Here is a 20162-nt window from a genome sequence, read left to right on the forward strand (position 1 = left end):
TTGGTCTACCTTCTTGCATTAGTATGGCTCCAATTCCCTTACAAGATGCATCAGCCTCAATTACAAATTCCTTTTCAAAATTAGGCATTGCCAATACAGGTGCTGAACACATGGCTCTCTTCAGTTGCTCAAATGCCAATTGTGCTTCTTCAGACCAGGCAAATCCATTCTTCTTCAATAGTTCTGTCAAGGGTCTGCAAATAGTTCCATATCCCCTTATGAATCTCCTATAATAGCCTGTGAGACCAAGGAATCCCCTTAGTGCTTTGATGGTGGAAGGTTGAGGCCATGACATTACAGTTTCTATTTTGGTTGGATCAGTAGCCAATCCTTCCCTTGTTAGAACATGGCCCAAGTATTCCACTTGCTTTTGGGCAAAGAAACATTTGCTTCTCTTGGCAAACAGTTGGTTCTCTCTCAATAGCTGTAATGTTGTGGTGAGGTGTTCCAGATGTTTCTCTAAGCCTGAGCTGTAAACCAGACTATCATCAAAAAATACAAGAATAAACTTTCTCAAGTAGGGCATGAATACCTCATTCATTAAAGATTGGAATGAGGCTGGGGCATTGGTGAGCCCAAAAGGCATCACCATGAACTCATACAAGCCTTGATGTGTCTTGAATGCAGTTTTAAACTCCTCCCCTTTCTTCATCCTGATTTGATGGTAACCAGCCCTCAGATCTATCTTGGAGAAGTGTGTTGAGCCTGATAGTTCTGAGAATAAGTCCTCTACCAATGGAATAGGGTACTTATTTTTTATGGTGATCATGTTTAGGGCCCTGTAATCCACACAAAACCTCCATGTCCCATCTTTCTTGGGCACTAGTAACACTGGAGATGCAAAGGGAGAGGTACTAGGACATACAATTCCAGCTTTTAGCATCTCACCAATCATTTTTTCAATGATGTTTTTCTGATCATGTGTGTACCTATAAGCCTTCAGGTTGATAGGATTTGCATTGGCCACCAGTGGTATGGCATGATCATGTAGTCTTGTGGGAGGTAGTCCTTGCGGTTCTTCAAACACATCAGAGTACTGGAAAAGTAATTCCTTCACCTTGTCATCAATGTTTTCCTCAGGTGATGATGATGCTTCAATTGCACTGCAGGAGGCTGTTGAGTTTTGGTCTGAGCCAAAACAGTAGACTAGGAATCCCAAGGCTCCCTTCTTAGCCCAATTGCCCTTCTCCTTGGGAGTTACTTCCTTGAGGTCCACTCTCCCAGAAATGCCATGTAGTGTGACTTCCTTACCCTCCTTAACAAAGGATATTCCCAGTGGTCTTGTGTGTAACTGAATAGGAGAGAATTGGTCTAGCCAGTCCATACCTAACACCATGTCACAGCCCCCCATCCTTAGTAATCTAAAGTCTCTCTGGAACTCTTCTCCTTGCACTGTCCAGAGGAATTCACTGCATGCTTCGTCACACATAAGTGTTTGGCCATTGGCCACTGTGACATAGAGGGGATTGGTTTTATAAGTGTGTGTTTTGAGCCCTTGGATCACCATGGGGTCTAGGAAACTGTGAGTACTGCCTGTATCCACAAGAATGATTAGTTTTCTCTTGCCCACTCTTCCCAGTAATTTTATAGTACTTAATCCTTCCCCTCCCAACATAGCTAGAAGAGAAACTTCTGCCAGATCTCCATTCTTCTCAGCCTCCACAGAACTCAATGGTTCTTCTATTTTCTCTCCTTGTTCCAGCAGATCCTCTTCTAATCCTGTCATCAGATTAAATGTTCTTGGCTTACACTTGTGTCCATGTTGCCACTTCTCTCTGCAATAGAAGCACAATTTCTGCTCTTTGAGCCTTTCCATTTCAGCTTGGCTCAACTGTATCATAGACTTCCCTCTGTTCACACTCACAGAGCCAACAGAAGAGGTTCCAGAACTGCTGGTGGATCCCTGATTTGGCCTCTTCTCCAACCATTCATTCCCCTTTAGACCTTCCTCAAATTGCCTGGAATACACATATGCACCTGTCAGTGTTAGGGGGTTGGCAGTTTTCACAAAGCATCTTATGTGCCCCTTCAGTCCACTAATATAGTTCCTGATGAAGTAAAGTTCTGTCAGTGTGGGGTGGGTGAGCAACATCTGTATCTTCAACTCATCATACTTACAGTTGTACTCCTCCACACCTCCAATTTGTCTCAATCTCTTGAACTCTTCCTCCACACATTCCAGTCCAAGCGAGCTATACCTTTTGCACACATCTTCTGCGAAATCTTCCCAGAATACTCTTCCACCATGGTCAATCATGTACCCTTCAAACCACGCGTCAATTCCTCCCTTAATATAGAATGACGCATATTCCATCTTCAATTCATCCGGAATATGGTATAGGAAGAAAATTTTATTACACCTTCTAATCCATCCCCTAGGGTTCGTGCCATCAAACTCAGGAAAGTCAATTCTAGGTTTTGGCGCTCTCAAGTAATCATCATTGGGACGCAATATATGTCTATTTTGCTCGTGATTCCCTACATGTACTCCTGAATTAACATCAGCCTGACTAAAGTTTGGGCGATTACCTCCTGCGCGATTGACTGATGAGCTTGCTCCCTCAGTGTGGCGTATTTGTACACCGGTCGGAGTTTGATTAGCGGCTTGCTGCTGATTGGCGGTGTTCTGATTTCCGATGGCCATCATCCATTAACGGACCTCGGCTTGGAACGATTGGAACCCTGCTTGGAAGGCTCCCATGGCTTCTACACTCGCTCTCTAGTTGTCATTCAGCTGCGCCTGAACCGCCTGCATCTGCTCTTGCATCTCGGCGATTTGTCTCGCAGCTTCGTCGTAGTCGCGGCGGGTGTTGGTCATCGTAGAAGCTCTGATACCAGTTGTAACGATTGCTTAGTGAAAGAAAGAAGGAAACTGTAAATTTTCTCATTGATTTCCAAAGACGGTTACATCCGTTATTTAAGTAGTACGGCCAAGGGCATAATAGTCTTTTCAGGGCGTAACTAACTCAACGGTTATACTCAAAACGCTGCGTTTCACTAAGTTCATTACATATTTCCATCTGATCTGCTTCCTGGCGATGAAAGAAAACAGATGCAATAATATATACGGAGTATATGATAATTTGTGGATAAATTTACCTCGTCGGAGAAGATGATTTCCCCAGGGATTCCGGGCACGGGTCATGAGCAACTCTGACAGGAGTGAGCCAGTGGGTGAGGCCACGGTCGAAGAACTCCAGTTAGGCAAGAGCACGCCGCAGATCGCAAACATCCCGAAAATGTAAGTGGCCGCCGTTTTCTTGAAAGAGTGAATGTAGATCTCGATCAACACGGCGGCCACCGCTAACCAGCAAACCAAGAGCCGGAAAATCGCCTCGTTGTTCATTTGTTACAGCAGTGTTGAAACACACTTATTTCTTCTAGGCCTTAGCTACCACTGGATGCTAAAGAGGCTAGATAATGTAAACCAGTGGAAAAGGAAACAGCTGATAGTAGAAGACAAACGAACGAGGAAGCGCAAATTCCCATATGAATAAAACAGCAGCAGATGCTTTTCAAAGGGTATTAAGAATTAAGATACTTATTTTCCCTTTGTTTCTCTAATAAAATGTGTGTTACAGATTTACTATTTATACCTCTCTGATCATGGAGGATCTGTTGGTTATCAAGTTGAGGAAACTGCTAATAATGTCTGCAGATAAACGGATTCTTATGGAGAAGATTGCACATTTGAAGAGTGATTTGGGGCTTCTTTTAGAATTCTGTGACACAATTTGTCATTGATACCCACAGTATTTTAAGGTGGTTGAAATTGGATGAGGGCCAGCATTAGAGTTGACTCATTGGGATCCATAACTTGTTGTCTATGTTGCAAAGCTTGCAAACGAGGAAAATAGGCAACGATAGCTGGAAGAGAAAATTTTGATTATTGATAGAGTGCCAAGGTTCAATCGGGTGAAGCTACCCAAGGGTCTTAATCTTTCAAAGGGTCTTAGGTCCTGTTTGGTAAAAAATTGGCCTATATAGGCCAATTTTGGCTTATTTGACCACTATTAATTGTTTAATTTAGTTAAAATATTAATAGAAATGTTTGGTTAATTAGCTTTTTTCAACTCCAAAAGGCTAAAATTCAAAAAGCTACTCAAATCAACTTTTTCAATTAGCTTTTTGAGAAAAAAAATTATTCCAAACAACTATCAGCTAACAGCTAATTTACCAAACAATTTTCTACAATCATCTAATGTTATCAACTATTTATACCCTTTAATTAACACAATCAGCTAACAGCAAACAGCTATCAGCTAACAGCCATTTTACCAAACAGGGCCTTAATCTTTCCCCGATGATCAGCCAAGAGAGCATTGGTGATAACATATGGAAACTTGATATTAATGTCTTTGCCATTGGATGTCCAGAAAGCTAGTAATCCATTGAAGAGTATGCGGTTCAGCTGTCCAAAAGCTGTGTGTGTTGGGGAGAATGTTATTTCTGAATGCAGTTTGCTTCTTAGAGACCTTTATCAGATGGTACTGTTCTAGGTGGAGCAAAGACTTAACACGAAGGCGAATAAACATTCTCGTAAGAAGAGTAAGAATAAACCCAGTTCGCCTCTGTGTATGGTTCATCTTCTTGAGCATTCGGGTGTTGTTGTTTTCACTGCGAACTGGAACCGGGAATTCTTTAAAATGGCAGATCTGAGCTTGAAGCTGAGAGCTTAAGGCCATTAATAGAATAAAAAATTATAGAATGAGCGTGTCCTGCTCTATCAATTTCGCTTTTTTTTTTTTTTTGTTTCTTGGTTTTATATGTTGAATATAATAGATACATACCCTCCACCAACATCAAGAAGAAGAAACTCATAAGAGGAAATGACCATTTTAACCCTTCACTAACATCTATCTAACAGTTGATTAACGAAAGGACCAATTATGGAACAAATTTCATAGTCAATGGCTTATTTCGTCTAAATTAAAAAAACGAGAACTAAATTTGGAAAATCACAGTAGTCGGAGGACCATTACTGGAATTAACTCTCTCAAGAATGATACTCACGAACCAAACATGATATAAAAGTATTTAATATGCGTTTTGTTCTAGGGTTACACACAAGGAATGATAATGAAAACCATACACATTTATTAGGTATAGAATTCAACTTTATCTCTCCTTATTTAATTTCTTCACTTTTTGCCTACTCACTTCATCACCCTTAAAGATCAATTACCTTCATCGTCATACATAATTAAAGGAAAATGATATATGTACTCCCATGGAGTATAAACTCCCGCCACGTATACCAATGAATTCAAGTGAATGAAGAAAAACAGTGGCCCACTTTGTTATTTAAACCAATTAAATAATGACACTTCAACAGGGAGTACAAAATGAAGTAGAAAGTGGGAGTACATGTAGTATTACTCATAATTAAACATCAATATTGATAATTATTCAAATTCTATCCTACTATCAAACATGCAAAATACATTCATCAAAGCCCATTTCATTTACCAAATATTTAATTTTCATTCTGATTCTAATTGTTATGTTCTAACCAAACACACCCTTAAAAATTCATATAAGTGTTGATTGAATACACCACTTTATGGTAGCCGCCATCACAAGAAATTCGTTAGTGTTTTCTTTCTGGGCGATTATCTTTATATAATATGTGGTACATATCTACAATCTGCAAATCTAATAAGAGCCAACAATGTTACGCCTGGAACAAAAAAAAATGTCGATAGTAGTTGTTTCTTAAAATGAATTATTTATATTATTTTGATTTTAGTATCTTTTAATGATTTTCCTTATTTACCCACTAATATATTATTTTCTTCCCTTAAATAACCCTAAATTCCGTTAGTATAAACTTTAGTAACGAAATATGTTAGGAACATATGTATTAAGATTTTGATGATACCAAGTAACTTAGACTGTAGATCCCTAACTTTTTGAATCGTGTCTTTTGCCACTTTCGTCTTAGACGAAAGGTGCCATAACTCACATTGTAATTCGTGTTAAGCTAGACAAACACACGAAACTGAGCTATGATCTTTTAGTTAGGTCTACTAGGAAGAAAGAAGATCGAAAGATTGAAGAAAGGCTATCTCTCGTTTATGCAGCAAATGAAGAAGTGCTCCTCACAGCTATCCATTTAGACGAAAGATAAAGTCAATCTTTCGTGAAGAGACTTTTAGTCTACAATCAGACTGCCAAGACAATTCCTCTTCTCGAAATTCAAGAAGAATGTTGTCTAAGTCTCAACTGGAAAATCATTCTAGGAACAAGTTGTCATAAGAACAAGGTGCACATCAACCAAGATGCATTAAATGCCTTGTACCTCTTTACAGAGCTAGAAGACAAAAACTTGCAGAAGTTCTTGCCATCAACGACTACATGGTACAACCGCATTAAATGCACCAAGCCCTCCGGGCAATACCCACTGGTCCATAGGTTTGAAATATCATATCCCTCCAACGGATGGATATTTCTTCTCCTATAAATACTCATCTTCTCCACTGAAGAAGATGCTGGTTTTTCACTCAACTGATTATATTCACGCAAAAGCTCCTTATACAAAGTTCACTCTTCCAAACTTTTGGAAACCAGTGATTCAAGGTGTGAAGTTTATAAAGAGCCATCAAATTTCATCTTCACAATCTTGAAGAAGTCTTGCATTTTCTACACGTTGATCATCATTCATTCAACCAGCCAGTCAAGACTTCAACCTGTTGGAGAAACACGCAAATCTTTTTCATCCAACCCTCAACTCTGAAGAAGATGTTGATAGAAGCGGAGTAAACTCTCGGAGTTGAAAAACCTTCCAAGTAGCTGTCCGGCTTAGTGATCAAGGAGGCTATCTTGAAGTAGTTTGTACTAGGAGTGATAGTGCAAACCCTTTCACAAGTTGTGGAAGAAGAGTGGAAGTAGGCATAGTTGGCCGAACCACTATAAAAATCTCTCGTCTCTCTCTATTTACATATCGCTTTACTTTCGTGCATTGCATATCATTACTCCTTCAAACCGAAAGTTCTTTAAGCGTAAAACAGTGCAAAGCTATACTAAAATCTACTCTATTTACCCCCACCCCCTCCAGACGCTCCTTTCGACCCCCCCCCCCCCCCCCAACAGAATATTCCGTTAACTATTTATTATTCTTAACATACTCATTAATAATTTATATAAAAAATGTCTTAGGTTCGAACCTCATCCCAATTATAGTTGGCATAATTGTTAAACATATATTATGAATATGTTAAAATGTATTAAAAATATATAATATAAAATTTAACATAAACTTTGGTTAAAAAATTAGCCCGACTAAATACATAGCATGCAAAATTCAGCATCAAAGATTATAAATCAGGAACTACTTTAAAATCATTTGATTTTCTTGAATTTATTTTTTAAAAAAAAAAACAAATTTAGGTTAAGTTTTTATTATTATTATTATTATTATTATTATTATTATTATTATTATTATTATTATTATTATTATTATTATGTTTAATTAATCTTCTTTTATTATTTAAAACAAAACTTAATATTTCAATTATGCTTTTGTATTATTGAAATGATTTAGGTCATTATGGTATTAATATTTTTTATATTTTTTTTTATGATGGTACAATTATACATTACTTAACAAATATTATACTACTAGTTTTTCTACGCGCTTTGCGCGAATAGGATAATGCCCAATACTTATTTTTAAATAAGTATTTCAAAGTATATCAATGCAATATTATATAGAAGATGTTCATGCATAGGTAAATAAATGTTGAATTTATTTATTTAAACCGGTAATTTAAAGTATATAAATGCAAGATAATATATGAGAGATTGATTATATATAATTGTCACAAAAATAAATGTTTGTATATTTGTAATAACGTTAATCTAAGTACTAAGTCTAAAAGTGATAGTCTAAATAAATACTATTTTTTGTTTAAATTTTTCTAATTCTCTTTTAGGTAGTATTGTTATTGTTTTCATCTTCAGTACATGTCTTTTTTTTTTTTTTTTTTTTTTTTTTTTGTTATTGGTAGTGTGTCATGTGCAATTGGTTTATTGGTAGTATCATAGAGGGATTCATCATGCAATGAGATTATGGTGTATAAAGTTTTAGATTTGTCTTGTGTATATGACTGAGATCTTAGTTGTGCTATGAACTCTTTATCTTACAAGCACATGTTGATATTTGGTAGTGGTAGTTTTTCCTACATGTTTCATGTGTTGTGAGACATCTAATTCTAAATTATTTAAATGCATATATATTATTTTTTGTTGTAGCTACTAATTTATTTTTTAATTTAAGTAATAAGAGCAACAAAGTGGGAAAATTATGATGTGGAACCGTGTCCACCTTGCAAGGTGGACAAATGTGGACACGGTTCCAAAACTGTTCATAATTATGAATATATAGTTCAAAAATTATGAACCTATAGTTCAAAAATTATGAACCTAGAGTTGTAAACATAATTATGAATATAGAGATTCAATAATTGTGAATGTGAAGTTAAAAAATTATGAATATATAGCTTTATAATTACGAACATATAGTTCAAAAATTATGAACATAGAGTTCTGTAATTGTGAATATAGAGTTCAATAATTATGAATATGAAGTTTCAAAATTATGAATATATAGCTTTATAATTATGAACATATAGTTCAGTAATTATGAACATAGAACTATGTCCACATTGCAAGGTGGACACAGTTCCACAACATAACGATTGAATAAAGTGGTGTACATTCTTTTTGTCCTCAGTAATGAAATCATTGATTTTTTTAAAATTTTCATTCGTTGTTGAGACAAATTGTTTTGAGAGTTTGTCAATGACAATTGCTGTCAATAGATGATGATAATAAATAATTCAAAATATAAGGTTACAATAGATATTATTATAATAATATAGTAAAAATTAACTTACAAATTTCTTTAGAAATTTTCATGCATTGATAAAAGCATAATTGAAATATTAAGTTTTGTTTTCAATAATCAAAAGAAGATTAGTTAAACGAAAAAAAAAATTAAACTTAAATTTTTTTTTAATGAAAGAAAATCAAATGATTATCAAAGTTCCTGATTTATAATCATTGAATGCTATGTATATAGTCGTGCTAATTATTTGACCAAAGTTTATGTTAAATTTTATATTTTATTTTTTAATACATTTTAACATATTCGTAGTATATGTTTAACAATTATGCTAACTCTAATTGGAATGAGGTTCGAACCTAAGACCTTTCTTATAGAAATTAATGAGTAAGTTAAGAATAATAAATAGTTAACGGAATATTTCGTTAATAAAGTTTATACTAATGGAATTTAAGGTTATTTAGGGAAAGAAAATAATATAATAAAAGGTAAATAAGAAAAATCATTAAAAATATTAAAATCAAAATACTTGAACCATTCATTTTAAGAAACAAGTAGTACAGACATTTTTTTTTATTCCAGTTAAGGGTCTAACATTATTTACTCTTATTAGAATTATATATATATATATATATATATATATATATATATATATATATATATATATATATATACTAGTTTTTTTACGCGCTTTGCGCGAAAGAATAATGCACAATAATTATTTTTAAATAAGTATTTCAAAGTATATCAACGCAATATTATATCGGGGATGTTTATACATATGTAAATAAATATTGAATTTGTTTATTTAAATCGGTAATTCAAAATATAATGACAATACTACCCAAAAGAGAATTAAGAATTAGAGAAATTTAAACCGAAAGTAGTATTTATTTAGACTATCACTTTAAGACTAAGTATTTAGACTAGCGTTATTACAAAATTGCAAACATTTATTTTAGTTACAATTATAATCAATCTCTCATATATTATATTGTATTTATATACTTTAAATTACCTATTTAAATAAACAAATTCAACATTTATTTACCTATGCATGAACATCTCTTATATAATATTGCATTGATATACTTTGAAATACTTATTTAAAAATAATTATTGGGCATTATTTCATCGTAAAAAAACTAGTAAACATAAAATATTTCATCAAATCTGCCACCAATAAATGTACTGAAAAATGAAAAGTAAAAATAAAATAAACTCAACAAAAATTTAGCATTAAGAATCATAATTAGCTAAAAATAATCACAAGATGGGTTTGATGATTAGGGTTAAGAAAAAAGGGACTAATAGCGGAAAACCCCAAAAAAAATTTTAAAAAAATGAATAATTCAAGCCAATAAGAATAGAAAAATCTTCCTCTTTGTAGCCTTTCATTGCACATACTATCTGAAAAACTAGTTGCTCCAAAATGTGTAGGACATGAGGACCAAAGGAAAGATTTGCCCAACTAGTTTTATGACTCAAATTCCCTTCTCAAGATATACTCCACTGCCTCTTCCACAGTGTCAACAACCTGTGTAGGGAGGGGGATAGAAGTATTACATGTACTCGGTTCTTGTAAAACAAGATTCTCGTATCTCTTAGACTCACTACTCACTAGTATAAGCAAAAGAAGCATAAAATGAAGCCCATGAAGGGCAAGGACAGAAGGGTGGGGGGTGGGGGGTAGAACATTGTAATTAACATGTGATGTGTATGTACAATCATTTTAATTAAAAAAAAAAAAAAAAAACATTCATTTACCAGATCTGCTGGAAAATCTGTGTCGTTTCCTTTCCCCTTGAAAACCCCTGTCCTTGTCAAAATCGAGAACCAAGGACTTCCGGCCTGAAAATGAGTGAGATTAAGCACCATGGATAGTTATTAGTTCATGTATGTGAATCCTTAGAAGTCAATGCCAACACTCAGGGAACAAACCTGCCGAGCTCCATTGATGTCTATTGATGGATTATCGCCAACCATGTACAAGGTTTTGAAAGAATGCATTCCACCAATAGCCTCACTATTTTGACAATGTGGTGAGAGTTGCATCAATGTTGTCTCAGCATTTTTGAATACAAAAGGATTTGGTTTTCCGTAAGATGTATATTCCAGAGCTTTTGGGTGAATGCTGTGGGGAGAGAAAACAATTGTAAATTTGTCATAATCTTACTTGGCTGGTTACAGCATCAGCATAATGGGCAACATTAAAAAGTACTGAACTTTAACTAATTGATTTTAGGTCATTTAGGCATATATATATATAGGGGAGGGTTCAAGGGAGAACATGCTCCCATATAAAAAGTGAGGACTGATTCGATTCATCCATTTGGGTAGTAGATCAACTGTTGAGGATCATGGGAAAGTGAGAGGAAAAAGGGTGGGGTTCATTTTACAAATATATAATTATATATTGACCCATGTTTTTTTTACTAAAACCCTCAACGATTGATGAACTTGATGGGCGATTCAGTCCTCACATTTTACAGGAGGACCTTATTCTTATTTGATCCTCTGTGTGTATATATATGTATGTATGTATGTATGTATTATGGGGAGATAATTGTGTGCTCTGAGAGGGAAACTATACTAGAATCAAGCTGCTACTTCTTTGATTCTCTAAAATATTTGGGAGCCTGGGTGCCTTACCTATTAAATACAGATTCAAGTGCAATTCTGAAGGCACCCATTCCAAGGCGTTCAGCGGGAAACAAGGCCTGGTAACAAGGCATTTGATGAGAATCACTCAGATAAATTAAAATCTATATATTTTAGAATCAGTATTATATGAAACCTGATAGGAAAGGTCATCATTTGCAAAAAAGAGAGGTGGTTGGTGTGCAATCTCTCTTCCTGGTAGGCCCCCAGTCCTTAGAATATCACAAAGAACCTGTAATCAACATCAAACTGTTCAGTCTAGACTATTGAGCACTAATAAATGAATAATATTAGAAAGCTGTCTGAAGCGCAATAAAGGGGGGAAAATGATGAGAGAAATAACACTACACTACCAATAATTTTGATTTATGGTCGTTATAACTTGAAAAGGAGAAGACCAGTATTAGTATGTAGCAATGCTTGGGGATATATGTTCCCCTTTGTCACAACTAAAATTGCTAAGAATGCGCCTTCTGAAGTCTAATTTTAAAGTGAAAGTTTGGCAGATAAATAGATCAAATATGAAAGATGCAAAGGTTGTATGATGCGAGATATAATAAGAAGAATATGCCTGAATGTCCCTGCTCCAATCAATTGAATCACTAACAACAAAGACAGCCTGCACTCTCTCAGAGCAAGGATCTTGTCTCAAAGTGACTTTATCATGACCAACAGCCTGCTTGTCTATCCACTTTTTATATTGTGCCAATGGGTCGATATTCTTGAAAAACGATGCATACTCATCAATTGAGAGGACATTTCTGAAATTAAGCATGCAAGCTAATTAACCAATGACAAAATCTTGAGCATAGGGAAACTGGAATTGACAAACAGATGGGATGAAATCCAAAGTCTTACTTGAAACCATATTCGGACATTACTTCAGCAGGTTCACCTTTTCCAACAGCAACAATGAATTCATTCTCAAATCTGCAATACAAAAAACGAAGACAATAACATTTAGCAAACAAAATCCTAACTTTAAATAAGGTAGAGACAGTAGAGTTGATTTATTTTTATTATTATAATATTATTTAAGTTTGACTAATTTGCCTTTTACATTCCCCCTCTCCCGTCCCACAACCCACTCACTTTTTAACTTTGGCTTCATTATGTTTGTCCTTTGATATCTTCATGAGTACTATATCTCATATTTGTTAGGAAGTTCTCACAATTAACAGATTAAAAAAAAGCTGATTATCATCCTTGATGGATTGCAGGTGAAACAAGAGATAGGCCACATACCTTTTCACCAGTTGTTTGAATGGTGTATGGCCCTGTATAACCTGAAGTGGCATTCAGGTTGAGAGTTTAAAAAGTTCAAAAGACATTTGAGAAGTTAATGTGTGCAGACTATATTGTCCGAACCATATGAATTACTTTACTAGAAAAAAACAGATCAAATATAAAATTGAAAAAAAAAAAAAAAAAAAAAAAAGAATCACAGTTACTCTTTGCCCTAACATTTGTACCTGTAAAGGCAGGATGTTGATTCCCAACAGTCTAGTAAGCCCTGTTGCTCTTTTAAATTCAGGGACACCACCTCCTATTGAATACTAAAGATTGCATGTAAGGTTTTTTGTCTGATAAGTCTCTAAAAATACATGAAATACAACTTCTAGATCAAGTCACCAAATCACAAGTAATAGAAGTCATACTTATGCAGGATCTTATAGCTTTCAGTACCAAATTATTGATTTCAGAAAGCACGTAACTCAAGAAAGGGATTAGAAAGTGAAGAATCAAAACAAAAGCGGTTAACAGTAGTGAAATGTCCAAATCAATTTATTTTCTGACACATGATGTGAAAATAGAAGAAATGGGGGAGAAACAAAGATTAGGACAACTTTATATAGACAAAAATTCCACGAGCTAGGGGGCAACACATCCAAGTTGGTCAGACTGTTGAATTGGTAACCACAAGATTACAAGTTCGACTCCCCGGCCTTCTTGGTTGGTTTACTTCCTTGTGGTCCCTTGCGGGCTAGAATCACAAGGCGGGATTACCCAGTACACACCATCAAGTAGTGGCTACAAGTTACACTCGTCACGCAAAATAAATAAATAAATTTCACTTGCTAAATTAAAGCAGTTTCAAATATAATTGGTATAGCCAATTCCAATTAAAATACGAACACTATGTCACTATAAAGTACAAGTCTAGAAGCAACAATGCATATGAACAACACAACCAACAATATCAGCCACATTTTTAAAAAATTAGGTTTTCCAATTTCATTTTAAAAAAAAAAAGCATCAAAGAGCAAGCATATATGCACTGTATTCTAGAGGCATTGAGGATTTGAGGTATAGACATGCTGTGTAGTTAATTGAAATGGATGAAGGAATTGACTTGAGAAAATCACTCACCATTTGTCAAGAAAACATAAGGAACTCTCAGAGTACCTGCACATGTTTCATGTAAAGACATCAGATGCATTATCTACTGCTCTAAATAGACATGAGAAACATCCTGAAATGCCAATTCACAAGCTCCATCACAAATTAGGCGCAATTCTATTGTGCTAACTTTGATGAATATTTTCAACGAAACAATATAAACACAAATGAGTAAAACAGTAAAAGTACCGGAATCGTCGTAGAGGCGTCGGAGAGCCTGAGGAGAACCGCCGATGGGAGTGTTGCCCCGGAGGAGGACGCCATCGATGTCAAATGCAATGCCGAACGATGACGATGCTCTGCAAAAACACAATAAAATATGATCCTAAACACAAATGATACCTACATAAAGCAAAAATTGCTATAGTAGAAAGACGAAAATGGGAGGATTGAAGGAAGATGACGTACTGAGAATGAAGTTGATTTGAGAAGAGACGTAAGTAAGATTGTGAAGAAGATTGAGCTTTGCTTCGAGTCCATGAAGAAGATGAAGAAGCAGCTTTGTGAACTATGGTTCGGAGAAGATGCCGCATCTTATTCCCCGATCTGCAATAAACGTAATGTTTCTCCGATTGAAGGCATTTATCGTATTGGTACATTTGGCCTTTAAAGAGGTTATATTATAATAGTTTTTTTTTTTTTTTTTTTTTTTTTTTTTTTTTTTTTTTTTTTAAGTGCTACTTAAGTTAAAATTAGTTGATAAGTTATTTTTTAAAGTGCTCGAACTCATACTCTCTCAACTTTGGTGTCATTAGACAAAAATGTCTTTGACAAAAAAAAATGTCAAATAAAGAAATTACATGTACTCCCACTTCTTACTCTCAACTTTTACTCTATCTCACAAATTTTTGATGTAGAGACTTTTCCTAAGATCCATATGGTGAAAGTATCATATCATTGTTTGTCACATCATGGAGTAAAAGTGATGTAGTAACATTTGGGAGAACATGTAGTATAACTCGTCAAAAAAATTACTAAATTTATCTTGACCTTATTTGGTAATATAGTTAGCTTTAATGTGGTAAATTCTACCGGGTATACGTATTCGTATCATTTTATTAAGTGAGGCGTATTTGGATACAATGGCTAAAACAGTTGAATATAGTGGTTCGGGTAACTGAGACCGATGGTCGGACGTTCCCGATCTGATAGGTATTATTAAGAGAGAGAGCCAAAAGTCCCTCATACAAGCGTCTATCGGAGTATTTATATTTGGAAGGACACATGATGGGAGCTCGACATGTACGCCACATGCCCTTCATACACTTGATGGTCTCGGAGGCTTACGGACACATGTAGAAGTATATCTAATTAGCCAATAACCATCATAGTCAGTTACCAATAAGCCCTTTTAAGGGCTTATAACGTGAGCTTCGGGGCTCCAACCGATCACCCATATGGGGTCGAGCACAAAAGGTCTAGAGCATAAGCTCATTAAGTCAATCAGCTGCTTAACTCCCATGTCGGGTCGATCAGGTGCTCTTCTCAGGGGACCTGCTCGGAAATGGACCTCAGCTCCGTCTCACATGCAGTCGGATTCGAGCAGGTGTTCGAAACATAGGGTCAGTATACCAGGGTATATTCCCTATCAAGCTTATCAACCAATTTTAGCCTATATGACTATTATTAATTGTTTGACTTGGTTAAACATTCAATATAAGTGTTTGATCAATTAACTTTTTGTAATAACTTATTGCTCCAAAATGCTAAAATTCAAAAACACATATTTATACAATCAACTAATCAAACCCACTAACGCAATCAACTAACACCTAACAGCTAACAACTCATAGTTATTTACCAAACACCCCCTTGATCATTAAATTTAAAAAGTGTGTAATTAAATTATTAAACAAATAAAATATGTACAATTAAGTTATTTTTCTATTTTTTTCATGTATAATCGGATCATATTACTTACATGGTACTATTGGTACGTACTAAGAGTCACTATTTCCTATGCCATACTAATTTGGAAGAAACATTAAAAAATTTTCAACTTAAATTATATTAAAAGAAATTGTAAAAATATCCTAATTATATATATTTTACTTATTTGATGATTCGATGCATACTTTATAAGTTCGGTGACTTAATTATAAAAAAATAATAAATTCACCAATCTATTCGATAATTTTTTAAAATATTTTTAAAGTTGGGGTATGAAGGTAATAAAAGAAAATGGTTATTGCTGGGTGGGGTATTTATCGTAGAACCCTAATAAAACCCTAGCGCGAAGCTCCCACAGGAAACACACATCAAATCTTTCTCTAGCCACAGCATCTATCTGCAATGAAGACAATATCAGGGAAAGTAATATCAACGAAGCCGGTTTCTCTTTCCGATGCCGCCGCCATCCTCTCCGATTTCGCGGCCACGGAAACTGGGGCTTCCGATGCTGTGTCCGTCTATATCAGACGCGCCGCCGATGCATTCAATCAATTGGTTCAGTTTCACCATGATCTTCGCTATCCAAATTCTGGAACCAAGTTCCTTGCAAAGGAACGCGTCGAGTATGCGCTAAAAAGCTCGCAAAATCGCGAGATTTTTGTTAAACAAGAAGAATCTGTAAAGGTTGAGCAATTTCCAGAAGAGAAGTTACAGAAGAAGAAGCACAAGAAGCAAGGGAATGTCAAAATCGGAGATTTAGATATCAAGAACGAAGCTTTAGTTAAAACTGAGCCAGACTCTCTTGCAACCGAAGAAAACAGGAAAAATAAGAATTATGGTGCGGAGAAAGTGAAGAAAGAAGTCAAGGTAAAGATTGAAAAGGGCGAAGAAGATAGGGTTGGTGTTTCGGGTGATGGGAAATACCAGGAAAGTAAATATGTGAAGGTGAAGACTGAACCAGAGCTTGATGTAGTTGAGGGAGACAGTATGAAGAAGAAGGATAAGAAAAAGAAAAAGAAAAAATTGAGTGAAGGCAATGAGGGTGAAGGTGGAGAGACTTTGGTGGTTGAGACAAAGAAGAGGAAGAGTGAAGATTTGGATGGTTCAGCCGAGCAGAATAGTAAGAAAAAAAAGAGTAAAAAGCAGAGAGTTGAAGCCAAATAGTTTCAAGTGGCCTTATTCATGGTTGGTTGTTGTTGTGCTGTTATTTGTTAATCCGGTCTGGCTGAAAGCTTTTCTAATCTTTCAATGAAAGGTTAGACTTTTAGAAATCGTATTGTTTGACTATTATTTTTTATCTCATTCAAATTCTTGTATTTCAAATGTCAATTGCAGCAATTTTTTGGAATGATTATTGCCCGAAGGTGTTTCATATCTGTGTAGAAATACTTCTTCTCTTCATTGAGTTCATTCAGTGGTAGTATTCAATGTTCTTTTGCCGGAGACTAGATAAATTCATGCATAAATGCTTGTGTTTGTGTATGTGTGTCCTTCAATTCCATTGAAGGAAGAATGGATATAAGTTTAGTGCACATAAATTGGGTATTAGTGTATCACTATGATATACTGCATTGTAACAGTAGGTTGAGAAAGTAGTTATGAACTGATTATCACTATGATATATTATCATTTTTGATATGTTGGCCTGGGTGAAAGGAACCTCTGAATGGGTGGTATTTTCTGTATCAACGTAATATGTTAAAGAGTTGGTATTTGAAGAATTGAAGTACATTGAATATTCATTCTTATATTGACACCCAGGATTTTCAATGGCATTGTAAACTTTCTAAAACTATGTTCTGCGTGCTATTTTTGAAACGTTTTTAACTTTGGTTGAGATTTTTGTACATTTAGAACGTATTAACTACGTTGAAACTTTATAACTCCCGTGTAAGTATTTTCTTTTTTCCTATATGTTCTGACATTAACCTACTCTCCGGTCCTGGATTTTTTGCTGTAATCTCTTTCTTTCTTTTCCCTGAATTTTTGCATCCTTTTTTATTCTTCGCCTTCTTTGTTTCCTCTCCTTTTCTCAAATTTGGGTGCAAAATTGGTTGGTGGGCTCTCTTGGTTCAAATGGCTGCAATGCCTGCAGAAGCCATTGATGGAATCTGGCATTGCTTCACCTCTTGGTTGGGGGGCTGGGGGGAGAGTCAAAGGAGAGCCTCAGATTATTCACTAAATCAAGCGGATTTCACTAGGATTTACTGTCTCTCCCAAGTTTGTTCTTTCAATTCCTAAAATGCTACACCAATTCATGTTTCTTGTAGAATAATTTGAAACATTTTAGCGGTTCAAACACTGATGTCTTTTCTGCAATGCTGCAGAATAGCAAAAACTCCACTTTTGACTTCATTCTTTCCTTGATAACACTGATTTTCTATCATGCAAACCTTACCTCTATCATCACAATCTTCTGATCTGTTTTCGTTTGCAGCCTATTTTCATGTCTGGTAGCTGGCACAGAGGACTGGAATATTTATTCTATCTGTGCAACTCGGTTTTGAGCAATTATACCAACTAGTTTGTTCATTATCAAACTTGCAATTGTGATCAATTGTGGAAGAAAACTCAGATTTCATGTTGCATGCATGTATTTGAGTTTATAACACTCACAAATATCCCACACTGATTTCGCTCTAACATATCATACATTTGAAACAAAAGGGTGTCTAATGAACTAGTTGGAATTGTAACAACTCTCAACAGCATGAATGATACTTGTGCAATGGTGGTGCCATAAAAGTTTTAAGTAATTATTACAACTTTTTGGCTGAAATTTCCTCAGTTCTCATGAGGAGCTCATCACATTGGGTAAAACTCTCATACAGAGGAAATTAGGTCTTGATTGTGTCTTTATTTACAATTTACTATTCAAGAATCAAGAATCAACTAAGTTGTCTATGTGGGAGGTCATGAGTTCGAGCCTCAGTGGGGGTTCTTTGTGCTTCAGAAGATTGAGAAAGTAGTTATTACATACTGTATTGTAACAGAGTCAGTAGTACTAAAAAAATGTAATTTCTTGCAATGCTAATTGTATTGTTGGCAGTTGGTAAATTTCTTGCAATGCTAATTGTATTGTTGGCAGTTGGTAAATTTCTTGCAATGCTAATTGTATTGTTGGCGGTTAATTTCATTTTTTGTTCTAGATTTATAGGTGTCAGTTTACTTTTAATTTTTTTTTTAATTTTTAAATCAGGATATCCTTATTTAGTCCTAGTATTATTGTGACATCCTTCATCAACAAAATTGTTGAAATGCTGCTAAATCCAAGAAAATTTCAATCTTTTTTATACAAAGTAGGTTGACTTGTGATATTTTTATGTTTATATTTTTTTAAAAAAAATTCATAATTAAAGATCGAAATGCCCTTGTATTTAAGGGCACTTCAACGCTTTTGTTGACGGAAGACAAAAAATGGTCATACCAAAATAATACTAAAGACCAAATAAGGACGTTATGATAAAAAAGGATTAAAAATGAATTATCATCAATAAATTTAGAATAAAAAATGAAATTAACTCATGATTGGTTACTTGGATGAAAGTGAGTATGATATATATCAAAAGATGTCAATGCTTAAAATGATTACGATGTACGGAGTAATATATAACTCAAAACTCTCATAACACAAAGATTATGCAATAAAGAAACCTATCTATTTTAAATAGATGATTGAATTGACTGGTTTTCAAAAAAAAAAAAAAAGGATGATTGACTAGTTGTATTTGTTTGGATGATTTAGTGGATAAGAACTAAACCAAAAGAAGTCCGTGAAACATCAATCCATTCCTGTGATTGTGAAAGTCAAAAAATGTAGGCTTCATCACATGCATAAATGTATATATATTGAAGTTGAACATCCTGGCTTAGCTTGAGACATTAATTGTTGAGGGGTAATCCATTTGATCCATTTTTTTTTTTCATTGCATATGAGGCAGCCCTTTTTCTTTAATGAATGAAAGTTGATGTTTCAAGCATGTCCATGTCATAAATCCTCCCAATAATTGACACCTGGATTTTGACCATTTTCCCATTTCTTTATTTTGTTCAATGATAACAACTAAAAAAAGCAAACAATGTCAAATAGCCCCCGAACCAAAAGGTTAATTACATCCTTAAACTTTCAAAAGCTATAATTAAACTCATAAACATGTTATTTTGGAGCATTAAAGCTTAAAAATCGGTTGGTGACCTATGGTAAACTAGGTTCCGACGAACCTCTGGCAAGTTTCCCGCATCAAATACCGACGACTAGAGAAGAAGACCAATTCCAAACGCGACCGACGATCGTTCAGTCGCCGGTCACTTATTTGATGCTGGAGGGTCGTCGAAAACTTAGTGACCTACAATTATAACATGTTTA

General features: G+C 34.9%; 2 protein-coding genes across 5 annotated transcripts; one reads left to right on the forward strand and one right to left on the reverse strand.

Moving 5' to 3' along the window:
* Positions 1-10037: 10037 nt before the first annotated feature.
* Positions 10038-14485, reverse strand: LOC109150909 (uncharacterized protein YKR070W-like). The gene is made up of 12 exons (XM_019298910.1): positions 14315-14485; positions 14096-14205; positions 13877-13912; positions 12979-13052; positions 12752-12792; positions 12365-12436; positions 12078-12267; positions 11643-11738; positions 11498-11565; positions 10787-10979; positions 10613-10696; positions 10038-10382 (listed from the first exon to the last, which is right to left on the reverse strand). Exons 1-12 carry the CDS (start codon positions 14437-14439, stop codon positions 10323-10325), a joined length of 1149 nt encoding a protein of 382 aa, XP_019154455.1. The 5' UTR covers positions 14440-14485; the 3' UTR covers positions 10038-10322.
* A 1634-nt stretch (positions 14486-16119) lies between these two features.
* On the forward strand, positions 16120-18507 carry LOC109150910. 4 transcript variants are annotated; one of them, XM_019298912.1, is made up of 3 exons: positions 16120-17051; positions 17892-18016; positions 18234-18507. In XM_019298912.1, the coding sequence occupies exon 1, from the start codon at positions 16199-16201 to the stop codon at positions 16958-16960; it is 762 nt and encodes a 253-aa protein (XP_019154457.1). In that variant the 5' UTR covers positions 16120-16198; the 3' UTR covers positions 16961-17051; positions 17892-18016; positions 18234-18507. The 4 variants fall into 4 exon arrangements, with proteins under 4 accessions (XP_019154457.1, XP_019154458.1, XP_019154456.1 ...); XM_019298913.1 differs by lacking the exon at positions 17892-18016; XM_019298911.1 differs by lacking the exon at positions 18234-18507 and having other exon boundaries at positions 17892-18182.
* Positions 18508-20162: the final 1655 nt, after the last annotated feature.

This window comes from Ipomoea nil, unplaced genomic scaffold, assembly GCF_001879475.1.
Source record: "Ipomoea nil cultivar Tokyo-kokei standard unplaced genomic scaffold, Asagao_1.1 scaffold2280, whole genome shotgun sequence".
Taxonomy (NCBI): Eukaryota; Viridiplantae; Streptophyta; class Magnoliopsida; order Solanales; family Convolvulaceae; genus Ipomoea; species Ipomoea nil.

What these genes read in the sequence shown, in the direction of transcription:
- LOC109150910 (XM_019298912.1), top strand. Translation starts at nt 16,199, where the DNA reads ATGAAGACAATATCAGGGAAAGTAATATCAACGAAGCCGGTTTCTCTT.
- LOC109150909 (XM_019298910.1), bottom strand. Translation starts at nt 14,439, where the DNA reads ATGCGGCATCTTCTCCGAACCATAGTTCACAAAGCTGCTTCTTCATCT. An exon ending in ACGCCTCTACGACGATTCCG is followed by an intron (nt 13,913 to 14,095) that starts GTACTTTTACTG and finishes AAACATGTGCAG; the next exon opens with GTACTCTGAGAGTTCCTTAT. An exon ending in TCAACATCCTGCCTTTACAG is followed by an intron (nt 12,793 to 12,978) that starts GTACAAATGTTA and finishes ATGCCACTTCAG; the next exon opens with GTTATACAGGGCCATACACC.